The sequence below is a fragment of the Lissotriton vulgaris genome, chromosome 11 (genome assembly GCF_964263255.1).
Source record: "Lissotriton vulgaris chromosome 11, aLisVul1.2, whole genome shotgun sequence".
NCBI lineage: Eukaryota > Metazoa > Chordata > Amphibia > Caudata > Salamandridae > Lissotriton > Lissotriton vulgaris.
In genome coordinates, this window is record NC_141699.1 from 1,093,300,553 (window position 1) to 1,093,324,139 (window position 23,587).

At 45.9% G+C, this 23,587-nt stretch overlaps 2 protein-coding genes across 2 annotated transcripts in view; both read left to right on the forward strand.

Annotated features, from left to right (window-relative positions):
• Positions 1 to 1,623: 1,623 nt before the first annotated feature.
• LOC147684206 (organic solute transporter subunit alpha-like) overlaps positions 1,624 to 23,587 on the forward strand; it is a 64,453-nt gene continuing 42,489 nt past the window's right edge. The window contains exons 1-2 of the mRNA XM_086944608.1: positions 1,624 to 1,764; positions 19,660 to 19,754. Coding sequence (XP_086800734.1) covers positions 1,730 to 1,764; positions 19,660 to 19,754 — 130 coding nt within the window. The 5' untranslated portion in view covers positions 1,624 to 1,729. The remainder of the gene's footprint in view (positions 1,765 to 19,659; positions 19,755 to 23,587) is intronic.
• LOC147684207 (uncharacterized) lies at positions 16,195 to 18,412 on the forward strand. The gene has a single exon (XM_086944607.1). It carries the CDS (start codon positions 16,285 to 16,287, stop codon positions 17,794 to 17,796), a length of 1,512 nt encoding a protein of 503 aa, XP_086800733.1. The 5' UTR covers positions 16,195 to 16,284; the 3' UTR covers positions 17,797 to 18,412.

A 23,587-nucleotide genomic window follows, 5' to 3' on the forward strand; every position in this document is an offset into this window, starting at 1 on the left:
TGTGAGCTGATCGAAAACCGTGCTGGGAGCTATCAAGCATGTTGAAATTTTCAATATAAGTAGACAGATGTTGATTTATGTGAGATTCCAGAATCTTGGCTGGGGCCGGGAGTAAGGAAATAGGGCGGTAATTCTTCAAGATCCCTGGGTCTAAGGAAGGTTTTTTAAGCAGAGGCCTAACAATAGCGGTTTTCCAGGAAGAGGGAAAAATACCCTCTTGGATCGCCAAGTTCATAACTTCCAGTAGCGGGGGAAGCACCGACCCTCTGCAAGTTTTTAAGATTTTTAGCGGGCAGGGGTCAAGAGGCGAGCAGGACTTTGTGGCATCAAGTAAAAGATTGAGATCTTCTATAGATAAAGAGGGAAAACATGTAAATAAAGGTTTCAGCAAAACATCAGTCTTTTCATTTCTGTCAGGGATGGAAAGGGAGGATTCTGGTGCCTTAGCGTTAAGCTCTTGGTTTCTAATTTCGAGCACACTATAGATATCCGCAATCTTATCATGGAAAAAACTCGCTAAGCTGTTACAGAGTTCCTGAGTTTCGATGGTAGGGTCAGCCGGTCTAGGTGCCGAAAGAGTGCATTATGTGTGGTGTTTGTGTGTGTGTTGTGTGAGTGCTTGTGCGCGTGTCATGAGTGTATGTCTGTTGCTTGTGTGAGTGCTAGCATGTCTCATGAGTGCATTATGTGTGGTCTTGTCTGTGATGTGTGAGTGCTTATGCGTGTGTCATGAGTGCATGTCTGTTGCTTGAGTTTGTTGTGTGAGTGCTAGCATGTCTCATGAGTGCATTATGTGTGGTGTTTGTGTGTGTGTGTTGTGTGAGTGCTTGTGCGCGTGTCATGAGTGTATGTCTGTTGCTTGTGTTTGTTGTGTGAGTGCTAGCATGTCTCATGAGTGCATTATGTGTGGTGTTTGTGTGTGTGTTGTGTGAGTGCTTGTGCGCGTGTCATGAGTGTATGTCTGTTGCTTGTGTTTGTTGTGTGAGTGCTAGCATGTCTCATGAGTGCATTATGTGTGGTGTTTGTGTGTGTGTTGTGTGAGTGCTTGTGCGCGTGTCATGAGTGTATGTCTGTTGCTTGTGTTTGTTGTGTGAGTGCTAGCATGTCTCATGAGTGCATTATGTGTGGTCTTGTCTGTGATGTGTGAGTGCTTGTGCGTGTGTCATGAGTGTATGTCTGTTGCTTGTGTTTGTTGTGTGAGTGCTAGCATGTCTCATGAGTGCATTGTGTGTGGTCTTCTCTGTGTTGTGTGAGTGCTTGTGCCTGTGTCACAAGTATGTGTGTTGTTTTTGTGTTGCGTGATTGTTTCTACGTGGGGTTTACGTGAGCAGTGTGTATGTTTATGTGTGTTTGTGATGTCTGAGGTGTGTGTGTATGAGTGTGTTCTGAACTTGAGCCCCTCCAGCGGTGGCATTGACAGTGGAGGAGGGGGGGGGGAGGGGGGAGATGGGTGACCTGTTTGCTGATGCGTAAGAGGCGGCGGTAGAGTTCCTGCACTTTGCTCTTTGGCCGCTGCACACCACAGGATTCATGGAAGGCCCGGCGGGCCGGGGTCATGGCTTCACTCCCAGGGGCGATGAACTCCCAGCCGTGGACCCGGCCGAGCAAACAGTGGGCTCTGCGCGTGCTTGGACCACCCACCCGGCCCCAGAGGGCTCACTCTGTGAGAGAGAGGGGCCGGGGAGACACTCCATCCACGCCAGAGCGAGAGGGCACCCCGGGAGAAGACATGGAGGCCACACCGGAGCTGAATCCAGACCCCAGGTGAGCCCCCTTCATGGGCCTGAAGCAGAGGGGGCGAGGGAGGGGTGGCACCTATGGGCACAGGGTGGCAAAGGTGAATACATGGCAGAGCTGCGACCAGACCCCCAGGTCCTTGTACCTCAAGTGGGGAATAACACAGGTGAAGACATGGCAGAGATGAAACCAGACCCATGGGCCTCACGCAGAGGAGGCGAGGAAGGGGTGGCACTTTTGGGCATAGGGTGGCATAGGGTGGCAAAGGATGCCTACTTCAGGTGAAGACATAAATCAGACCCTGGGTGAGCTTTCATCATGGGCCTCGTGCAGAAGAGGCGAGGAAGGGATAGTAGTTGTGGCCACAGGGTGGCAAAGGGTGACTATTTCGGGTGAAACCATATCTCCATGTCCTTGTTCATCAAGTGGGTCTTACCACAGGTGAAGATATGGCAGAGAAGGAAACAGAACCTAGGTCAGCCTTCATCATGGGCCTCACGGAGAGGAGGCGAGGAAGTGGTGGTACTTGTGGGCACATGGGTGGCAAAGTGTGCCTTCTTCAGATGAAGACATTAACCAGACCCTAGGTCTTGGTTCCTCCAGAGGAGCATGCTGCAGGTGAAGACTTGGCAAAGATGAAACCAAGACACTAGGTAAGCCTTCCTCATGGGCCTCACGGAGAGTAGGTTAGGAAATGGCTGTCGTTGTGGACATGGGGTAGCATAGGGTGCCTACTTCAGGTGTAGACATGGCAGAGCTGGAACCAGACCCCCAGGTCCTTGATTGTCAAGTGAGCTTTCCACAGGTGAAGCCATGGCAGAGAAGGAACCAGACCCCCAGGTCCTTGTTTGTCAAGTGAGCTTTCCACAGGTGAAGCCATGGCAGAGAAGGAACCAGACCCTGGGTGAGTTTTTATCATGGGCATCACGCAGAGGAGGCGAGGAACTGGCGGAAGTTGCGATGAGAGGGGTGGCAAAGGGAGAATTCCTAATTTCAGGACATGGACCCCATGGAGACACAGGAACGCATTCCTGATCCGATGAGGCTGGCGCCTGAAGAAGGCTGCACGGTGGTGGCACACGGGTGGACAGAGTTGGCGCGTGGAGCATACCTCAGGTTAACACATGGCAGAGTTAAAAGCAGACTCCATGCCCTTCTTCCTCGTGGACCGCACCAGAGGTGGCTAAGGGGTTGTTGCGGTGGAGGTTGTGGTGGCAAAAGGTGCATCCTTAAAAGTCAAGAAATGGGGACCCCAAGGCAGAAGAGAATCCAGACCTCAGGTACGCGTCCTTAATGGGCCCCGTGCCAGAGGAGACTACCCGGTGATGCATGAGTGGGTAAAGGGGTGGCAAGTGGTGCATGCCCCATGTCAGGGCATGGATCCCATAGTTGACGATGTTGGTCATTGGCCTTACTCCAGGAGGCAGATAAGAGGTTGTGCTACACGTGTGAGTGCAGTGGTGGCGAGTGGTGCATAACACATACGTTTCATGAGGACGTGGCCCCTTCGGCAGTACTGAAACCACTCCATAGGTGCAAGCTCATTATGGGTTTTGGTCCCACCCTGTGGTTGTACAAGTGCACACAGTTGGCCAGGGGCACATACATCAGCCAGGGCTACATTTCTGATGAGACACTCTGGGTGCAAACCTATCGCCACCGGTACCCCGGACGCTGTGGTCCTTCTGCTCATGAAGGGTAGGAGCCATTGTGGCCACAGCGATGCATCTGTTCAGAGACAGTCAGTAGAGTAACAGCGGACGATCATGGGCGAGAGGCCAAAATTGTCTTTAGAGGGAGTAAGGGGGGGTGGTGCTGTCTAAAGTCAGGGTGGGGAGCAGCCATTCACTACACCAACTACATCTACTTTGCCAAGGTCATTAGTTGTGGATTTAGGAATAGTAATTATAAATTACATATATATAGTGATTAGAATAGTAAATATGGGCCTGGCTTACAAAATGTTTTAACAGTCACAAACTCTTAGACTCAGTAGATTGGAGAGTTTGCAACCACTAAAACACTTTTTTTTTATTTACTAAACTCAATTAAGGATTCCGAAATGGCTTCCTGGCTCGTGGGGACACCTTCCTTCACATAGACAATCTTTAATGGTGTTTTGCTCTTTCAGAATTTAGTCCGCATAGAAAAAGCTCAAACGAGGAGAAAAAAGTGTATTTCTCCTCATTGCGTCAATCTAACATCTGCTTTTGAATGGTGTTTGTTTTTGGCGCTGCCTCAGACTTACATTTCCTTGTAAATCTGGGGCAGTGTCAAAAAGCAACGGGTATGGAGGTGAAACGCCCACAGCAACACCCATTGCACGCCCCTTTCACGCAGATTCCTGCATGAAAGGGTACGATATTTACAAAGTGGCCATAAGCCACAAAAAGTGACTCAACACCACTTTTTTAACACCTTGGGAGCGTCGAACGTTCAGCGCCCAGTGCTGAACGTTCGAATAACGAATACTGACCCGTCGGCCAACGGTCGTGCGCAGCACTGGCAAGGTAGTGCTTGTGACGACCGTTGGCCGACGGCAGCACTTAAAGGGTTAAATATGGTACCGGGCATTGCGCTACTGGAAAGTCAGTAAAAGTGACGTTCTGGTGGTGCAATCCCCTTGTAAATATGGCCCTTGGTGTTTTCAAACTGTCTATTCTCAATTTTTCAATCATTATTTATCTTCCAAAATTATTTTATTTTATTTTCTAAACGGTCACGGACCCCCTGAGTCCCAGGGGTCCGCGGACCCCAGCTTAATTTAAATAGTGAGTAGGGTGCAGTATACAGATTCGGATCGAGCTGCCGAGCGCACGAGCAGTGCTCCTGAAATCTGCTGACGCAGAAACTACACGCATTAAGAGCCAGATGCATCTAAGGGTTTTGCCCATTCTGTGTCTATGGGAAAATGTGTTCATGCATGGGATGTACGTTGTTACAACGCATTCTTTTACCATGCAGGTTTTCAACGCAAATCGTTACACCGACTTGCGTCGGGGGGTGCTGGATAGTGAATAGTTTAATTTACTATTCCAACTCCAGTCCCCGTGGATAGTAGGGAAGGTGTTGGATAGTAAATTAAACTCTATCCTAGAGCGCCCCCCAGCGCAAGTCATCGTAATGACTTGCGTTGAAAAACCTGCGTTGTAAAGGTACTGCGTGGTAAAAGTTGCGTCGTAAAGGATGTTTCCCCATGCATGTGGCCCCAAGACCACTGCTTGTCCCTGATTTTCAGGGTCACTCCCAGAGTTCAGGGGCTCCTCCTTGAGTGACCAGAGTGCAGATTCTATATAGAGCCACGTGAGCCTGCCGTGTGCTGGGCCAGCCTTGCACTTCACTGTCAATATTGGACTGAAACGAGCAGGGGTCAAAGGTCATTGGCCTGTGCTAATAAAGTACCTAAATATCCACCCAATCTGGTTCTTGAAGAAATGAACAGTGAATGCAGTTCAGCCCCAAATGACAGTAAATATATCACTTTGGTCATATAAATCAGAAATAGGAAATGCTCTCTTGAAAATTCTGAAAGAATGCATTGGCAGCAGCACCCCATCACGATGATGAATAAGCATTGGCAAAGCTAATAGTCCTTGCCTCAGCAAGCTGCTTCATAATGTATTTTTAAAGCATATTTTTGGACGCATATGTTACAAATCTTAAAAGAAGGAAAAAGGAAACCTGCCAATACCTCAATGTGATGGCAATAAGCTTGCAATAAATATTTTAAGTAAGAAAAGGGATCTCATATAATTTTAGTAGAACAGTATGTGAATGTCGTGGGATGAATATAGAAACCTTTTTTTAATTTTAAAATGCACAACACTTGAAATTATAATTCTTATTGCCACAAAGAAAATATACTATTTGCATGGAACTATTGTAACTTAAAAACTTAGGTAAAACACGCATGATAATTAAAAAAAAGAAAACAAGCATTGGCAAAGCTGTGCATCATCAGCAAAAATTGATTTTAGGCAAAAAAAATTACAATGACAGATACGCACAAGTGTGCATGTATGCACCATGATGCAGTGGTATTCCAGTGGGATGATGTATCTCTGCACGCGTCATCATGGATGAGCGTAGATACAACATGACACAGGCGCCATTTTGTTTCTTTTTCTAATTTACCAATCCAAGATGGGAGATTCCATAATATGGTCAAAAGCAAAGAGCCCAGCATCCATTGGCATCTTCCGGGCTCCCAAAAAACCCTAAAAAAAGACGGGGGGTTTTCTAGTCGACCACAACAGGAGTGGTTGGGCAGAAGCCAACATGGGTGAGCAACAGAGCAGCTTAAGGCAGAGAGGAGTAAAGAAATAAAAATAATAAATAACATTTAAAAAAAGTTGTGGTGGGGGAAGTGTTGGGCAAGGTGGGGTGGAAGAACCAACAAGGAGCAGGAGAGGTAGGGGTGGTATTTGGAGGGGGCAAGCAGCATATAAGAGAAAGAGCACGAAAACACACTCTCACGAAGAGCTGAAATCGAAAAAAGAGTCAATTGGAAGTGAGCAATGGCTACAACTCATGGCCATCCAATCAAAGGAAGATAGAGAAGGCATGCTCGAAGGGTGGGGGCAAAGCAAAATGGGAGGAAAGAAAGCTATCCAATAAGAATCATGCAAAGGAAACTGACAAAAGGCCAATCAGATCAGTAGTAAGCTGTAAGCAACAAGATAGCCATGTGCACCCTGTAAGTTTTAGTAGGGTCCACGTGAAATCTTTGAGAGGCAGTGGAAAGCTGTTTGTGGGCAAGACCAAAAGAAGAATTTTAAAAAATGGAATGAAAAAAAAGCATTGGCCAAGTAAACTATTGGCCAATCAACCGTGACACTGACGTGTGCTTCTTTTTAGGCAGATGTGCAAATGTGATAAGGCAAAATGTTGTAACCCGCGGTGCAAGGGAGCTAACGCCTGCAAAGGGATGACCCATTGATCCATGCTGTTTGCTCTGGCAGGCAGAAGCAAATTGTGAATGAAAGGTGAACAGACCAGAGGGTGATGACCCAAAACCCATCTATGGTTGATTTAATAGATGTAATTTTTATTCATGTTTTTTTTTTTTTAGCTGAGGCTGGGGAACAGCTAAAGCTGTTTTTAGGCCAGATCTAAAAGTGAATGCTCTCTTCTTAACCTTGGAAAACCTTCAAATGTTAATTAAAAGATATATCTAAAATATCTCCTAAGGAACCTTAGTAAAAAGATGAGTTTAATTGTACTTCAAGATCAAAGTGAAGGGAAAAACTTTGCAAGATGAACTTTGAGCACCACAGTGGAAAATGACCTAAAATAATGTCCTTTCTTTGTGTCATTGTCTTTGTCCTTGTTGATTTCAAAACAAGACTTATCAGTAAAGCAGGAGGTGAACCAAATGAGTAACCTGTAAGGCTAGTAGCTGCCTAAGCAGATAATATTACTCAATATATAAAAGTCCTTGGGCCTTATTTATGAAGGACTTGCGCCACTTTTACGTGACTTTTAAAATGGGAAAAAGACACGCACCGGTGGCGCAAGGCCTTCATAAATAAAGCCCCTTGAGTTTATGCAAAACACTTTATTTTGATTGGAGCTTGTTTACAACTCAGGGTGTAGCTGCATGTTTTCACCAGATATGTAATTATGAATCCACAGTAGTCTGGTGAGAAAACCCAATGCTTCTTCTTTCTCCAGCAAGTGTTGTAAGTCCCAGAATTCAACATTCTCGATAACCAAGCACTTGGATAGAACTCTTCCCTTCTTCTCCGGGATTGGACAGCTGACACGTATTTTGCTCACAGGGCTGCAAGTGAATCATGTAAGCTTTTTCAAGGCTTCCAGCAATATTTCTTCTGTGTTTAGTTAAAAAAATATCCTTAACAATGGGGGGCCCTTTGTGTTTATAAACAGTATTTTACAGTCTCTTCTGGGGACCAGCAACTACAGGTCATAAGGAGAATGTTTTGGTTTACACTTATTTAAAAGTCTCCTATGGATATTTTGAAACTTGACACAGCAGAAATATTGTTTAAATCCGTGGGTAAGCTTAGATGCTTTGCTTTATTTATAACTCATAATTATAAGAATGATGTGGATTAAACTCCCAAGGTTGCAAACCATTCCTTTCTGTCCAAATACCTTCCATCCGGCATGAGCTCTTGTGCTTTCTGCTTGCCTAGAAGACTGTTCTCGTCTACTGACTATTTAGGTCTGGCCCGACAGCTATAGCAAGAGCTGTCTGGAGACACATTGCTTCCTTTCTAATAAGTGCATTGGCCCAAAGTTTTTCTTAGAAGTTTACCACCAGTGCTTCCAAACACACTGATGAACACACCAAAACTGCCTAGATTTGGCAGTACCTCTTGACTCTTTCTTCCACCATCCAACACTTTTAGTCTATTTTTCTCACTGTTGCAGACTCTTTTTATCCCAATATCCTCATTTTGTCACTGTTCCCCTTTCTTCCTCTTCCTCCTTCTTTCTCTCTTTTCTGCCTTTCTGTCTTGCTCTGGGTCAAAGTCTGATGATGCAATACAAGATTGGTCCGCCCAAAATGAGTGGTGGTACCGGCCAAATAAACAAATTAGGCACTGTTGGGCCTCTTGGAATGGGTACCAGAATATTGTGACCAAAATATTGTCTGACTGAAATATGACGTCCTAAATTTATTTTTTTTAAATATTGGATAATTCAAGATTGCAATACAAAATCTATACCCAGTGAGACAATATTTGTGCAAATATTTAGGGCAGAGAGGATGTGAGGTATCCAACAGCCACTTGAGTTAGCTACCTCGACATTGGAAACGTACGTTTTTTGGTACTTGACCAGATTTTTAAAGTCGGATGACGCTGAGTTGGATATCATACACACTGGTGTGAAATGGAGCAGTTTTGCACTTCGCTGCTTACTGTAGGTGTCACTGATTTTGAAGGCGATCGTTATATAGGTTTCGCCAAAATGTAAATATTGCAATGTGAATGTAAGAGACGATATAGAAATAATCCACATCCTTGGGTTTGATACCTTGGTGTGTTGCTATGTCTATTTTCTCAACTGAACAATGGCACGTAAACAACTAGTGAGGGATGGTTGTTTCATCTAATAGAAACAACCTCTGAGCGGATGGTCTGTGACACACTGGAGACGTGACCACGCTGTACAGTTCTCCTTGTACTCAGCTTCAGGAGGAGCCGTACTAAACAATAAAGTGAGTCTATATCTCATTCGTCTGCCCCACCTGCACTCCCTACTAATACCCCTTTCACGCTGCAATAAAAATACACTGTTAGAAAGAAGTGCAATGGAACACGCAAAACTCCCGCCATAGTCCTGTGTGATGTGGCACAACTCCATGACCTGCAATCATTGGGGTTTCCCTGATTTGACTGATAAAAATTTGACAAAAAACATCTCTTGTAGACTTTTGGATCAGTTTCACAGACCCTGGGGATACTTCACAAATTGTGCCCAAGGGGATTGAGATCTTTTGATCCAGTATTAACCCAGTGTTGAATTGTCCCTCTGCATCATCTAGGCATGGGGTCTTCAAACTGGGGGCCAGGCCCCCCTAGGCGGTCCTCAAGTGATCTAAGGGGGGCACCAGGCTCTGGCCAAAAGAAGCATTGTGCTGATAACAGTACTTTGTTTTAAGAGGCAAAATATGAGCGGCAGTAAGCCGCTCTGTAATGAGCCATCAATAACATCTTTTGGCATTTATATCCTGGCTGGAAGTAAGGAAGGGACTTCAAATATTCCTTCAAACTCCCACCCCTATTTATAATAATCACACTGCGGATACTTCTACACGTTAGTAAGGCCTGCCTGACCAGAATAGTATGTTTGTCAATCATATATTTGATTGCATTTTTAAAACAGAACTTAACTGCAATAGTAAAATAAGTTTAGACGTATTTAAACATAGACAATTTAATAGACTAATTGTGAAAAATTCTAAGGGGGGGGCGATTATTACTTTTTTCCATAGGGGGGTCATAAAAAAGTTTGAAGACTACTGATCAAGGCAATGCTGCTTCTAACATGCAAGCTCCACCCCATCGTCTTTTTACAAATGGAGAAAGACAGGGCTGAGGTATCCCAGCCGCGCCTTTCCAGAAAAGACAAGGCTTGCCCAGATTATGTACCATTTCCTGCTGAGAGAAGTTACAAGCCAGGCAAACCTGTTGAGCAAGAGCTCTTATGACTGCAATCCAACCTCCTCGGATAACCTTCCCTGGCACCGTAAAAAGTATCAAGCCCCAGCTATAAAATTAAAAATGTGCACGAGATGGTGAGTCCCAAAAATTGACATTGGTTCCATCTATAAATTAGCCATTCTTGTAAAATGCTCCTAGATATGTGGAGCACCAAAACGTGCACTCTTTCCACAGACCACAGGCCTAGGACTACCTGATGATTCCATTCCACTGGCGTACCTTTAATTGTGTCCTTTTCTTCAACAAATGAGTGCATTCTGAGAGTTGTAGTCTTGGGGCGGACCAATTCAAAACATGGGTTTGTGAAACAAAGGATCAGGCCTGGAAAAGTTAAGTCCCTGAGACATGGGCGCATCGGGTCACTCAACCCAACCCCAAAAAATTCCTTACAATCAAGTAACCAAAGTGCTAATTGGAGCCCACTTCAAGGAGTTTCTCTGTCATCCGTAAGTCTACAGATGATAGGTATAAAATAAAAAAAAGCAAAGTTTAACCATATATTACTTTATCTCTAAACTCTATTGACCAGACTATATCTAAAAACCTGTCCTTTCAACAACACTCATATGCAGAGTCCACATATCACACTACCAAACTATACAGCTGAACCAGACACAACAAACTCCCCCCACTTTCTCCATGTTCGATGAGCAACATATAGAACAGAAGGACAACACACTCCTCCACACTCTACACACTCATGCACAAAAGTGCAGCCTGTCACTCCCACACGCCCAAAAACCAGTCATGTTAACTGTCCAGACCCAAATGAAGAGGATCCAGGCTGAAGTATGCACTTAATGAGTCACCCAAGCCTCAGGAAAATGAACGATGACAGCCTCCGGCAGAACAATTATTGACATAACACAAATATCAAACTCTAGAGCACTCCAACAACACAACCATTTACTCCTGACCATGTCAGCAGGTAAAGAAGCACTCAGCTAAAAGCACTAGAGCTACATCAAATATTACCATTCAAACATAATAGTGACCACCTCCATTACATGGGAACTGGATAAGACAACAACATCACAAATGTTCTCCACATCCTGCAAAACACACCGGTCAAAGCTTCCCATTTGTACAGAATGACAACTCCTGCGAAACTCGTGGCATCACCCACAACACTCAGGCGAAATGTGTGACTATCACCTACAACAACACAGGGTATTAAACTTCCTCACATTTTCACTCCACGAGGTACTTCCACTTGCAACATTTCATGACATAGTAGTACTCTTTCCCCACATCTCACCCAAGACGTACTCCACCAGACAAGTACTCACAACAGGGTACTACTGTTCCTCAACTTCACATACCATGGGGTACTACCCACATTAACTACTCGCGGCAGGGACTGCTCCTTACCCAGTCCGCACACACAAACACACACAGTACTACACTTGTGTCTCTCATCGCAAGGTACCACTGTGCCTTTTGGCTACCGCAACAGCAGGCAGGTCCTGTCACTGCTCCTTCCACCCCAATGGTTCCGCTAACCTAAATTCTACTCCATACCACATGCAACATTCACTCACAGCATTCCTACAGTTAGGATAGAAATAGTTGTCAAGAATTTGTAAAACTTAAAGACTACCCTGCAGAAGGAGGGCCTGGCTCTTGCACAAAGAACATTTGGGGAATGTACTAGCAGCTGTGCGTTTATGTACACATCAAATCAATATCCTCGCTCCACAGGATGAAAGATTACTTTAAGTAGCAGTTGATGACTTCCAGTGCAAGGATTTGATAGCAGATGCAGTGATAAATGGCACATCTGTAAGCACCGTTTCAGCATCTTAGACTGATAACATTTAAAGGCCACTTTACATTGGGGCTGGTGAGCTTCCAAAGTGTACAAACAATCCTATTTTCAGACCTAACAGATTTTGTTCTGTAAGTGATCCTAAGAATTTCACAATAAACATAATTGATTATGTGCTTGTATATGTGGGATAGTAGCCACACCTGTCCTACCTTTTAATTATAAAGCCAGAAATTCTAGAAAAGTCATCCATAATTCTAAAAAGATTCAAGATTAGTTCAACAAAACATTTTAATAAAATAGCAATTTAATTTCAGTATTATTATATCAATGCTGTTTCAGGTATTCCTGCGTCGGGTGTGAGAAGTTTATCCTGGCTTTTTTTTGGGCTGGCCTGTCTGGGAGTACAGCTCGCTGCAACATCTCTTGTTACCATTTTTTTAGAATACATGTAGAGTAAGCTTTGACTTCCCGGGATAGATTGTTTTGTCTGTCTCACTTCCCTGCTCTTGGATCAATGGCTTTACTCCATTTGCTTGTATTTGACCATCCTAGGGTCTCACAGTGTTTAATTGGATGAGGTAGCCTTCCGCTGCTGACATCAGACCTTCCTTTGCATTGCATGGGAGGGACTATTTTCTCTCCTTCTCTCCCTTTGCTCACCCACCCCAAGTCCTCCTCTCTTCCACATCCTTTCATCCCTCTGCACACATACTCCTGCTTCTGAACTCCTTTTTAAAAAAACGTTTTGTCGTCCAGATGGCTGCTTGAAAGCATACATGTCCACTGTGGCCATCTTGGAACAGCATTTCTTACAACATTTAGAATGCATTCAAAAAATGGCCGCAGCGTGTGCATGCGCATCCACGAAAGTCATCTTTTAGTGCATTTAGTAATGTTTTAAAACAGAGATGGCAGCTGTGGACATACTCACATTTGTGTTGGATATCTAAAGCAAAAAAACATTGAAACAGCCTTTAGGTTTCGGTACCAAGAATTATTGGCATTGTCTATGCTTGTTGTTTTCTATTTTTACTGCAGAAATCTTTTGTAAGGTTTCAAGGAAGACTTGCATGACACTTGCTGGAACACTTAAGATTCAGTGTAGTAGCTTATCAAGTGCTCAGAATGGTCCACCTCTCGATAGCCTCAAGTCTGTATGCTATGATAGTGTAGTTTATTGATGTGATCCAGCGAGGAGAGGGAAGGGGGGGGGGGGGCAGGTGGGAGGGCGATCTATAGAGAAAAAAAATACAGGATCAGTGATTTGTATTTCTAGCACAACAAATATATTATGTTTATACCAATAGATAGTACCTGAAAGAAAACAATAAAAATCAAGTGTCCAGCTTCTTGTGAAGATCGTAGAGGACATATGTGGGCTGTGGGCTTTCACAATGTCAATTATGATGCTTCTCTGGAAGAACATGAGATAAAGGATTCTTGTTACCTTTTTTTTAACCCTCAGACAATAATGATATTGTTATATAATACGGTTCAAGCACCTACCATAACATACCACCCGCCTCGGGTCACAGGGTAAGAGATTACCCAGGAACTATCATGGAAACCCTTGTTAAGGTGGCAAAACAAAGCAAGCAGAATTTTACCACTCCTTCCCAGTGAAGTAGCAAGGGGGTGGGAGCAGTCCGCCAGACTGCCCCAATCAGCACGAGTTTTGGGGGCGGTCCGACCTCCTCCCACACCTTACCTGCAGTCTTGGGGCGGCAATCACCCCCGTCCCCCTGCCCCACCCGACCCGTCTACACTGCGGCCCTCGGTGGCGGCAAACCCAAAGACTGCAACGAGAGGCCAAAGGGCTAGCTACATCACTGCTCCTTCGACTATCAATGCATTGCATATTCTTATCAAAGGGAAAAGAAAAGGATTTGTTGAAATTGGCAAAGCCACAAAGTTATGTTATTCAAGAAATACTAAAACCCATATCTGTTGCCTTCCAATCTGAAGGATCTGTGCATGTGGCACTAGTCTCCCTTTAAACAAACATCTTCTGAAACGTAATATATCCAAAGAAATACTGATGAAATCACAGCGTACTGATCCTCTTCAGATAACAATCAAAATGGGTTGAAAAGAATCATTCGCTCAAAGCTAAGAGCTCTTCATTTCCTCCTCACAAGGCTGCAGGGAAACACAGGACTCACCAACGGAAAGAAAGAAATTATCTCCTAAAGCAGAAAGGAACTGCATTCCTGATCCACAGCACACACAGTTGCACACAAAGTATGGTGACAGTGTCACACTCCTGGCAGAACAGAGCACCTTCATACAGCACACATGCAGAACTATGGTTAATGCTTCAAAAACCCTTACCGCCACTGCACCGCGCTACTGTAAAACTCTGACTGCTGCTTCAAAACAAATAATCGGTAGCGTGTGGTACCATAATGCGGAAATGCCTTTATAGATGGGCTCTACCCTTCCTTCGCAATGAAGTCACTTATGCTCCTGAAACCGCTCTGACTCATGGGACGTGTAGTTCCATTGAGGTCCAGCCATTTTACCGGGCAATGTAAGGACTCGTGTTGTTGCGACATAACGAGCCTCAGTATTATTGTTTCTACTCCTCTCTGTTTCCCCAGAATCCCCGAATCAAGGTTCCTGACAGTGTTTGTAGCACCCACTTGAGTACCTCTGTGTAGGGCTGTGACACAGTTATACACTAGCATTAGTAAAACAGAAAAATCTGGCTTTATGGGTGAACCAGGTTGTTTTCAAGTACCAGAATGCAAAGTAAAAACGAGAACTGGATGACCTGCTCACACGTGCCACGTAAGAGCTTGAGAGCTCTGACACGGGATGCTGTCCTGTCAAACACCAAAAGTGTCCTGAAGCTCTAAATCTCTATTGTTGATTTTCAGGAGCTCTGGTGCCAGGGGGTAAACATAATGGTGGGGATTTGATGTTTTTCCTGAAGGCCAGCCATAATGTGCCAGCCATAATGTGCTAGTCTTTTGCTGGTGGGAAGGGTATGGCTGCCTACAGCCCACCTCAAGCTAGGCTACCAATCACATTTCATGTAACACCTAATTAACTATTTGATCATGGAAGGTCTTCTGTGTGTGGCTGATTTCCCATCCGTAGGGTGGAGTCAGCACCGAAAGTCCCTCATTGTCGTTGTCCTTCATACTACTCTGTATGTCTGCTCTGTGCTTAAAGTTTGGAAGTAAATTACTGCTAGGTTTTTGAAGTTCTTGTGGTGCTCATTTTTTTCCAGTGTGTTAAAACATCAGACACTGTAATTGTAATTGCATTTATATAGTGCTTACTACCCCAGATGAGGCGGCAAAGTGTTTTTCGGTGAGTAGCACACTACTTTGGAACCCAAAAAGCCTTCGTGGTGAATTAGTAAAGGGAAATATGAAATTAATTTGAGCAGTGGACTTTTTTTTGCATATTTAAATCACACAAACTCGACCAGAAGGTATTGGAGCGCTTTACATGAGCACTGTATTTACATTACACATTCAGGCATAGGGAGATTAAGTGATTTGTCCAGAATCACAGGATGTGGACACAACCCTGAGGCTCAAACCCTGGTTTCCAGCACCAAAGTCGGCAGTCTAGCCGACGGACCACATCCTCTCCCCAGACTTGTGAGTCTGTTAGTTAGTTTGAAAAGGATAGTGGAGGGATAGAAGAGGAAGGGTATAGAAAGTGTTTTTTTGGAGATCATAGCAGTAAAAGAGGTTTGGGAAGAGTCAGAGGGAAGGGTTTAGAAAGACCTGTTTGAGAGATCTGAATATTAAAAGAGGTTTGAGATGGTTCAAGGAGGGGTAGAGGAGGGAAGTGTCTAGAAAGGGTTACTTTGGGGGTCGTGGTTGTAGAATGGAGTTTAGGATCAGTCAGAGAGTGGTGGTAGAGGATATATTGAGAGAGGTATAGGGTGAGATAATAGGGTAGTGCATTAGACATGCAGAATTAGAAGTAGATTAATAAATATAAAGATACACAAGTACATGAAAGGTATGTATAAGGAAGGTAATATGTGTAGAATTAAGTTGTATTTAATGAATTCAGTCTTTCAAGTGTAAGTATACTTTAAGCAAATATATTTGTTTTTATAGGTAATATTTTTTGTATATAAGTATAAATGCTATTTCTGAACAGTCAAGAACAGGATGATTACTTCAGATTGGTATAAAAAGTACATACACTGAGGCATTGTAAGCAATTTAATGGGAAAAATTACCGAAATTGATACCCAGTACTCTAAATAATCAGTCTCAAGATTATATGAGCTGATTGGTCACCATTTCGCGGTAGTTTTCCCACCTGTGAATACAGGACGCTGTGTGTGCTGCTGTGGTGATCAGCCTCACACCGTAAGATTTGATTGGTTACCATTTCGCAATAGTTCTCCCACTACGCATTGCGTGCGCGCGCTGTGCGTGCTGCCATGGTGATCAGCCTCACACCTTATGATCTGATTGGTCACCCTTCGCGGTAGTTCTCCCACCGACGACTCCAGGACGCCGTGCGTGCAGTCATGGTGACACGCACGGCGTGGTTTGAAGAGTCCGTTTCCGGTTTTGGAGCGTTCGTTCCGGTCTGGAACTGAAAATGTCCCCCGGACCAGACAGACATGTCCGCTGTCATGACTTCCAGGGCCCCCCAGAGGTGAAACCCCGCGCCCTGCCGCTGGTGGTGAACCAGCAGGTCCTCGCGGGGCGCACCCAGGCCGTGAAGCCCGTCGGGGCCTGGGTGGAGAGCGGCAGGGACCGGTGGGAGGAGGAAGGAGAGAGCCGGGCCGTGCTCTCCGCGCTGTACGTGGAGGAGGAACTCAAGCAGCAGGAGAAGGAGAAGCAGGAGCGTCTGAGGCGGTTCCAGAGCGAGGTGAAGCTCAGGGTGAACCAGCAGGCGCAGCTGAGGAAGGAGCAGCAGCTGCTGAGGTCCTATGCTGCGGCCCAGAAGGAAGGGACGGTCGTGCAGCAGTCCTCAGAGGCTGCTGGGCACCTGACCCCCAAGAGGAACACGTGTCTGTACCGAAATAATGCGGATCTGGCCATCTGCAGTCCTGGCGCCCAGTGGGTGAATGCCCAGCGGCTGGGGGGCCACATGGAGGAAGGTGCAGAAGAGGGCAGCCAAGATGGCAGGGAAGTGTTTCAGCAGCAAGCCAGAGCTCTCAGCAAAACCATGAAGCATGTGCGGCGCAGCCTTGTGGCCTGTAAGACTGTCCCCGAAGGAGAAAGCCCATCGGAGCTTCCCGGTGGGATCTGGAAGGTTTCTCCGACCAGAGATAAACCCATGTCTCGCAGTTCACCAGATCGAATTTGTCAGGAGGAGGACGTTGTGGAAGGACATCATGACCTGCCAGCTGAATTGCACAACCAGATTTTGTTTAAAAGTCAGATGGGGAAGGAGGATGGTTGTCAAAGTAGAGCAGAGCCTGTACAAATTTGTAATCGATTGTTGAAAAAACCCTACCCCACAGGCCCAGCACCAGCATTCAGCACTGATTATCGGGCCGCACTTGTACAGCGACCAAGCACAGATCTAGAAGATAACAAAAAACAACGTGAATATCAGTACTTGATGTACAGACGGCTTTTTATGGACATTGAGCGGGAGCAGGTAAAGGAAATTCGCAGGCAAAAACGTCATGAAAAGAGAATAGCTAAGATTAAGATAGAAAAGGAGCTTCATCGGCATGCAGAGGAGCAGGGGATCAGGACCCTTGCCAAACTGCAAGACACCCATTCTGGGGAGAGTGAAAGCAAAGTAGTAGCACAGCTTAAAGAGGAAGAGCGACAGTGGAAAGTTACCCAAGACAAAAAACGGAAAAACAAAGAAAATAGTCGATATATTGATGCCTTAAGAGCTCAGACGAGAGAGAAGATCCAGCAGCACAATATTGAATTGCCACCGCTGTGCTGCTGTGGGACAGATTTCTGGGATTCTCACCCTGATACCTGTGCCAACAACTGTTGTTTCTACAGAAATCATAAGGCATACACCCAAGCTCTTCAGTCTGTGATCGCCTCGTACGGCTTATGTGAGGGAAATGCAGTAGCCAAATTCTCCACTCGGGCCATCTCTTCGGCACGACTGGCCCACTCAGTCGAGAATCCATAATCAACGTATTCATAAATTGCTGTCCGTTTGCAGAATTGTGGCTCTAATTTATAGTGGCAGTTTTGACAGTAATGAAGACAGAAATCTGGATCATTAAAGGACTGAAAAATGTGATGACAGCCTGTAAAGAGGATGTTTCATTACTCTGGCGATTTAAAACGCGATGACCAATCCTTTCTATTTAAGCATTTTAGTGGTGGTTGAACGTGTGTTTTCATAAAGTAATTTTGTACTTTTTGTTGATTAAATGCACAGTCTCATGCTATACTGATGTAATGGGGCCCAGTTTAATGGGAAACACATTTACAGAGTTTTGAAAAGTGAGTGGTTCTAAGTACATAATTCCAGCAAAGACATGACCTTGGGCTTGAGAAAAGCCTGCCCTCTTCATAACTTTTCAAACCTACCACAAGTCGTTTAGTAAGGAATTGAACTAGTGATGTCTGATTTTGGGACTTTCTCCAGTCTTTAAAAAAAAGTTTTTGCTTTCATATCATTGTTTTTTTCAATTTTTTATTTAAAAAACGTTTTTGCTTTCATATCATTGTTTTTTTCAATTTTTTTATTTTAAATAAAGTGAATTATAAAAATACACAAATAAATTAGCTTGAAGGTCTGTGTTTATACAATACTGCTTTAAATCTCAATATTTTATCTTCCTTATACATAGATACCCTTACCATGTAGTCTTGTATCTATACATTTATTACTTTACTCCTACTGTAGAAGAAAGAATACATTGAAAAAACTTTCACTCTATCAAATGCAGTACTCTGTCTCCCACTATACCTCTCTCAATATATCATCTACCTCCACTCTCTGACTCATCTCAAACCCCATTCTACTTCTATGATCTCCAAAATAATAATTGTAGACTCTTCCAACTTCGGCTTACCCCAAACCTCCTTTTACTACTATGATCTCCAATTAACCTTCTTTCTAAATACTTCCATCATGTATCCCTTCTTTGACTCACCCCAGCCCTCATTTTACTACTATGATCTCCCTAATCCCTTTCTAGAGACTCTTCCCTACTCTCTCTCCTTTTTACTCATCCCAAACCTCATCTTATTGCTATGATCTCTCAAATAACATTTTCTAGACTCTTCCCTCTTCTATACCTCCTTTATCCTATTCAATACAACTAACAGACTCTCATTACTTTCATTTCTATTTTCCTATACTAATGTGCCATGAATCTTTTTGGGATCCAGAGCAGCATGCTAGTTGCGGAAAAGCGCTGTGATGCTTCATCAGGGGTAGTAAGCACTATATAAATACAATTACAACTTTCTGGCTATTTATTTTGAACCTTTGACCTAATATCACCTAATACATTTCTCTGGGGTTTGCCCTTGCTATTGAGCCAGGCTACCAAAGGTGATCCAAGATTTCACTGTTTACCATAGTTTGTCCTTTTTAGGCCTCGAGGGAGCATATCAGAGCCCACAGCACAACAGTACTTTCTCTTACCCATAGCCTGATGGTACAGATTCCCTAAAGCTATGGCATTGTTGCAGACAAGGACCTAGGTACTGCCCACACCCCTGTATGGCAGCTCACTGTCTGAAATGTTTTATAGTCCTGCCATGGGCCACTGCCTCATCTTCACCCAACAAAAGTTAGAAAACTCGAATTCTCAAGATAACGATGTGTGGTATCAGGAGAGTTCTTTGTCTCTGCTGGGTTGCATCAGCTCTTAATACATACCTAAAATTTCTCTTTTCCTTGGCAGGAGTGACTGCTCTATTCGGAGTTCTAGAATCCAATACTTAAATCTCTTTTCCTTGGCAGCAGCCCTAGCTCTCTTCTGGGTTCTATCAGCTAACTCTTAAATTCTTAACATGTCTCTCTCCCTCACAGGTTCCCTCCACGCCTCATTGAACATTTGATCAAGAACATCAGCGTGCCCATCGCCTGCTTCTCACAGCCCCCCAAGTCGGCAGACCTTCTCCAACGTACGTTTGTGAAATATTCAAAGGATGCTACAGCCATTGTACACTTGGGTCCCAGCTTTATCTGATTTTGTACATTATGGGGTGTTGTAAACCGGACTCAAAAAGGGCGATGCTGGGAGGTTCTGTTAATTTACGCTCTGACTGAAAGAACTTCGCCACTGGTTCCTTTTAACATGTGCTCAGGTTAACTTTGGGGTTTTTGTTTATTGCAGTGTGCCACATATCTCTTCGGTGCCCATTTGTACCCATGGGTTTCTCTTTGTTTCTTAGAGCCCATGTGTGCACCATCTCCACCCAGTTACCATGAGTTTCCCATCTCATTCCGGTGCCCATGCGTGCTTCATTGGGCCCTTTAGCCCATGTGTTTCCCATCTCGCTCTGGTGCCCATGTATGTTTTATTGCACCCCTTAGCCCATGTGTTTCCCATCTCACTCCGGTGCCCAAGTGTTCTTCATTTCACCCCTTAGCCCATGTGCTTTTCATCTCGCTCAGGTGCCCATGCGTGCCTCATTGTACCCCTTAGCGCGTGTGTTTCCCATTGCACTCTGGTGGCCATTTGTTTTCCATCTCACTCAGGTGCCCATGCATTTTTCATTGCACCCCTTAGTCTGTGTCACCCATCTCTCCCTGATGCCCTTATGTCACAGCTCTGCTCTGCCATCCCTGCTATGCTTTTTACCAGTGCCCGTGTGCCCACCTCACCATGCTGCCATGTGTGTTTCATTGCACCCCTCAGCCCGTATGTTGCACATCTCTCCTGTAAGCCCCATTTCTATCCACAGCCATCTCGGCTATGCATTTAACCAGTCCTCATATTTTTCCCATTTTGCCCCCAGTGCCATGTATGCCTCGTCTCTCCCTGATCGCATATGTCCCTAGAAACCACATGTTCCCAGACTCTCCTTAGTGACCATGTGCGCTCTGTCTCTCCCTGATCTGGTTTCTTCCCAGTGACCACCTGGACCCTCTGCAATCTCTCCCCAGTGACTACATGTGACAAGACTCTCTCTTATCTCATCTCTCCCCAGTGACCACATGCTCCTGTACTCTCCCCAGTGACCACATGCGCCGCATCTCCCCAGTGACCGCATGCAACCAGACTCCCCTATCTATCTGCAGTGACCAGACGCACACTGAACTTTCTGTGATCTTATCTCACCCTATTCGCCTAGACTCCCCCAGCTCCCTAGTGACCACAAGCACCTGAACTGCTCCATCTCCCGAATGACCACATGCACCCAGACCCTCCCCCAGTTTCCATATGCACCTAGACGCTCCTTTATCTCATTTCTCCCTAATCGCCACATGCGACTCGACTCTCCTTACCAGTGAGCACAAGCTCCCTGACTCTCCCTTATCTCATCTCACCCCAGTAACCACATGCTCCTGGACTGCTTCCATCTCCTGAGTGACCACGATCGCCCCTACTCTCCCGTACCTCATCTCGCCCCAGAGACCACAACTGCCCGGATTCTCCCTTATCATATGTCTACAGTGACCAGAAGCGCCCATACTCTCCCTTCTCATCTCTCCCCGCTGACCACAGGTTCCCGGACTCTCCTTCTTCTCCCCACTGAGCAAATGCGCCCGGTCTCTCCCTTTTCTCTTTTTGCCCCAGGTACCACGTGCACCCAGATTCTCCCTAATAACTTCAACCCCCAGTGACCACATGCTCCATGTTCGCAGACTCTCCCTTATATCTTCTCTCCTCAGTGACCACAAGCTTCAGGACTCTTCTCTCCAGTGACCACATGTGCCCCGACTCTCCCTTATCGCATCTCTCTCTAGTGACCACATGCGCCCACTCTCCATATTTAGTTTCTACCCAGTGACCACATGCGCTCGACTCTCCCCCTTCTTCCCTGTGACCAAAAGTGCGCGGACTCTTCCTTATCGCATCTCTCCTGTGTGACCAAAAGCGCCCAAACTCTCCCTTATCTCATCTCTCCCCAATGACCTCATGCACATGTCTCTCCCCCTTCTCCCCAGTGACCACAAGCTCCAGGACTCTCTCTTATCGCAGGGACCACTAGCGCTTGAATGCCTCATCTCCCGAATGACCTCATGCACCCAGACCCTCCCCCAATTCCTCAGTGACCGTATGCACCTAGACTCCTTTATCTCATCTCTCCCTAATCACCACATGCGCCAGGACTCTTCCCACCCCATCTTGCCAGTGACCACAAGTGCCTGGACTCTCCCGTATCTCATCTCTCCCCAGTCACCACAAGTGTCCAGACTCTCCCTTATCTCATATCCCCCCCAGTGACCAGTAGCGCCTGGACTCTCCCTTAACTCATCTCTCCCCAGTGATCTCATGTGCCCGGGCTCTCCCTTTTCTCATCCCTCCCTAGTGACCAGATATGCCTGTACTCTCCCCAGTGACCACAACCGCCTGGACTCTCCCTTATCTCGTTGCTCCCCACTGACCACAGGTTCTCGGACTCTCCTCACCAGTGACCACATGCGCCCGGTCTGTCCCATATCTCATTTGGTCCCAGGTACCACATGCACCCAGATTCTCCTCTATATCTTCTCCCCCCAGTGACCACATGCTACTGGACTCGCCCTTCTCATCTCTCCCCAGTGACCACAAGCACTCAGACTCTCCCATATATCATCTCTCCCCGGTCACCTCAAGTATCAAGACTCTCTTCCTCCCCAGTCACCACATGCGCACAACTCTCCCTTATCGCATCTCTCCCTAGTGACCACATGCGCCCAGACAGTCTCATATCTCTCCAGTGATCCCATGCACCCGTACTCTCCCTTATCTCATTTCTCCCCAGTGACCACATGCGCCCAGACTCTCCCTTATCTCATCTCTCCCCAGTGACCACATGCACCCGGACTCTCCCTTATATCATCTCTCCCACAGTGACCACAAGCCCCTGGAATCTCCTCCTCCTCAGTGACCACAAGGTCCTGGGCTCTCCCTTAGCTCCTTTCTCCCCAGGGACCACATGCACCCAGACTCTACCCCTTCTCACAGGTGACCCCAAGTGCCCGGACTCTCCCTTATCTCATCTCTCACCAGTGGCCACAGGTTCCAGGACCCTCCTCTTTCTCCCCAGTGACTACATGCGCCTGGACTCTCCCTTATCTCATTTCTCCCCAGTGACAACATGTGCCCAGACTCTCCCTGATCTCATCTCTCCCCGGTGACCACATGCACCCGGACTCTCACTTATATCCTCTCTCCCACAGTGACCACAAGCACCTGGAATCTCCTCCTCCGTGACCACAAGGTCCTGGGCTCTCCCTTATCTCTTCTCTCCCCAGGGACCACATGCACCCAGACTCAACCCCTTCTCACAGGTGACCCCAAGTGCCAGGATTCTCCCTTATCTCATCTCCAGCCAGTGACCACATGCACCTGGACTGTCCCCAGTGACCACTTATACCCCAACTCTGTTCCCCAGTGACCACAAGCACCCAGACTCTCGTTTATCTCATCTCTTCTTAGTGACTACAAGCGTCGGATTCTCCCCAGGGACCACATAGTCCTTACTCTACCCAGTAACCACATGCGTCCCAGAATCTCCCATATCCCATTTCTCCCCAGAGACCACAGGTTCTGGGACTCTCCTCCTTCTGCCCAGTGACCACGTGTGCCCAATTCTCCCTTATCTCTCGCCACTGACCACATGTGCCCGTACTCTCCCTTCTCATCTCTCACCAGTAACCACAGGTTCCAGGACCCTCCTCTTTCTCCCCAGTGACCACATGCGCCTGGACTCTCCCTTATCTCATCTCTCGTAAGTGACCACAGGCGCCCAGACTCTTGGAAGTCGAGGTATGTATGCCCTTTTTACAACTCACACAGCAGCCC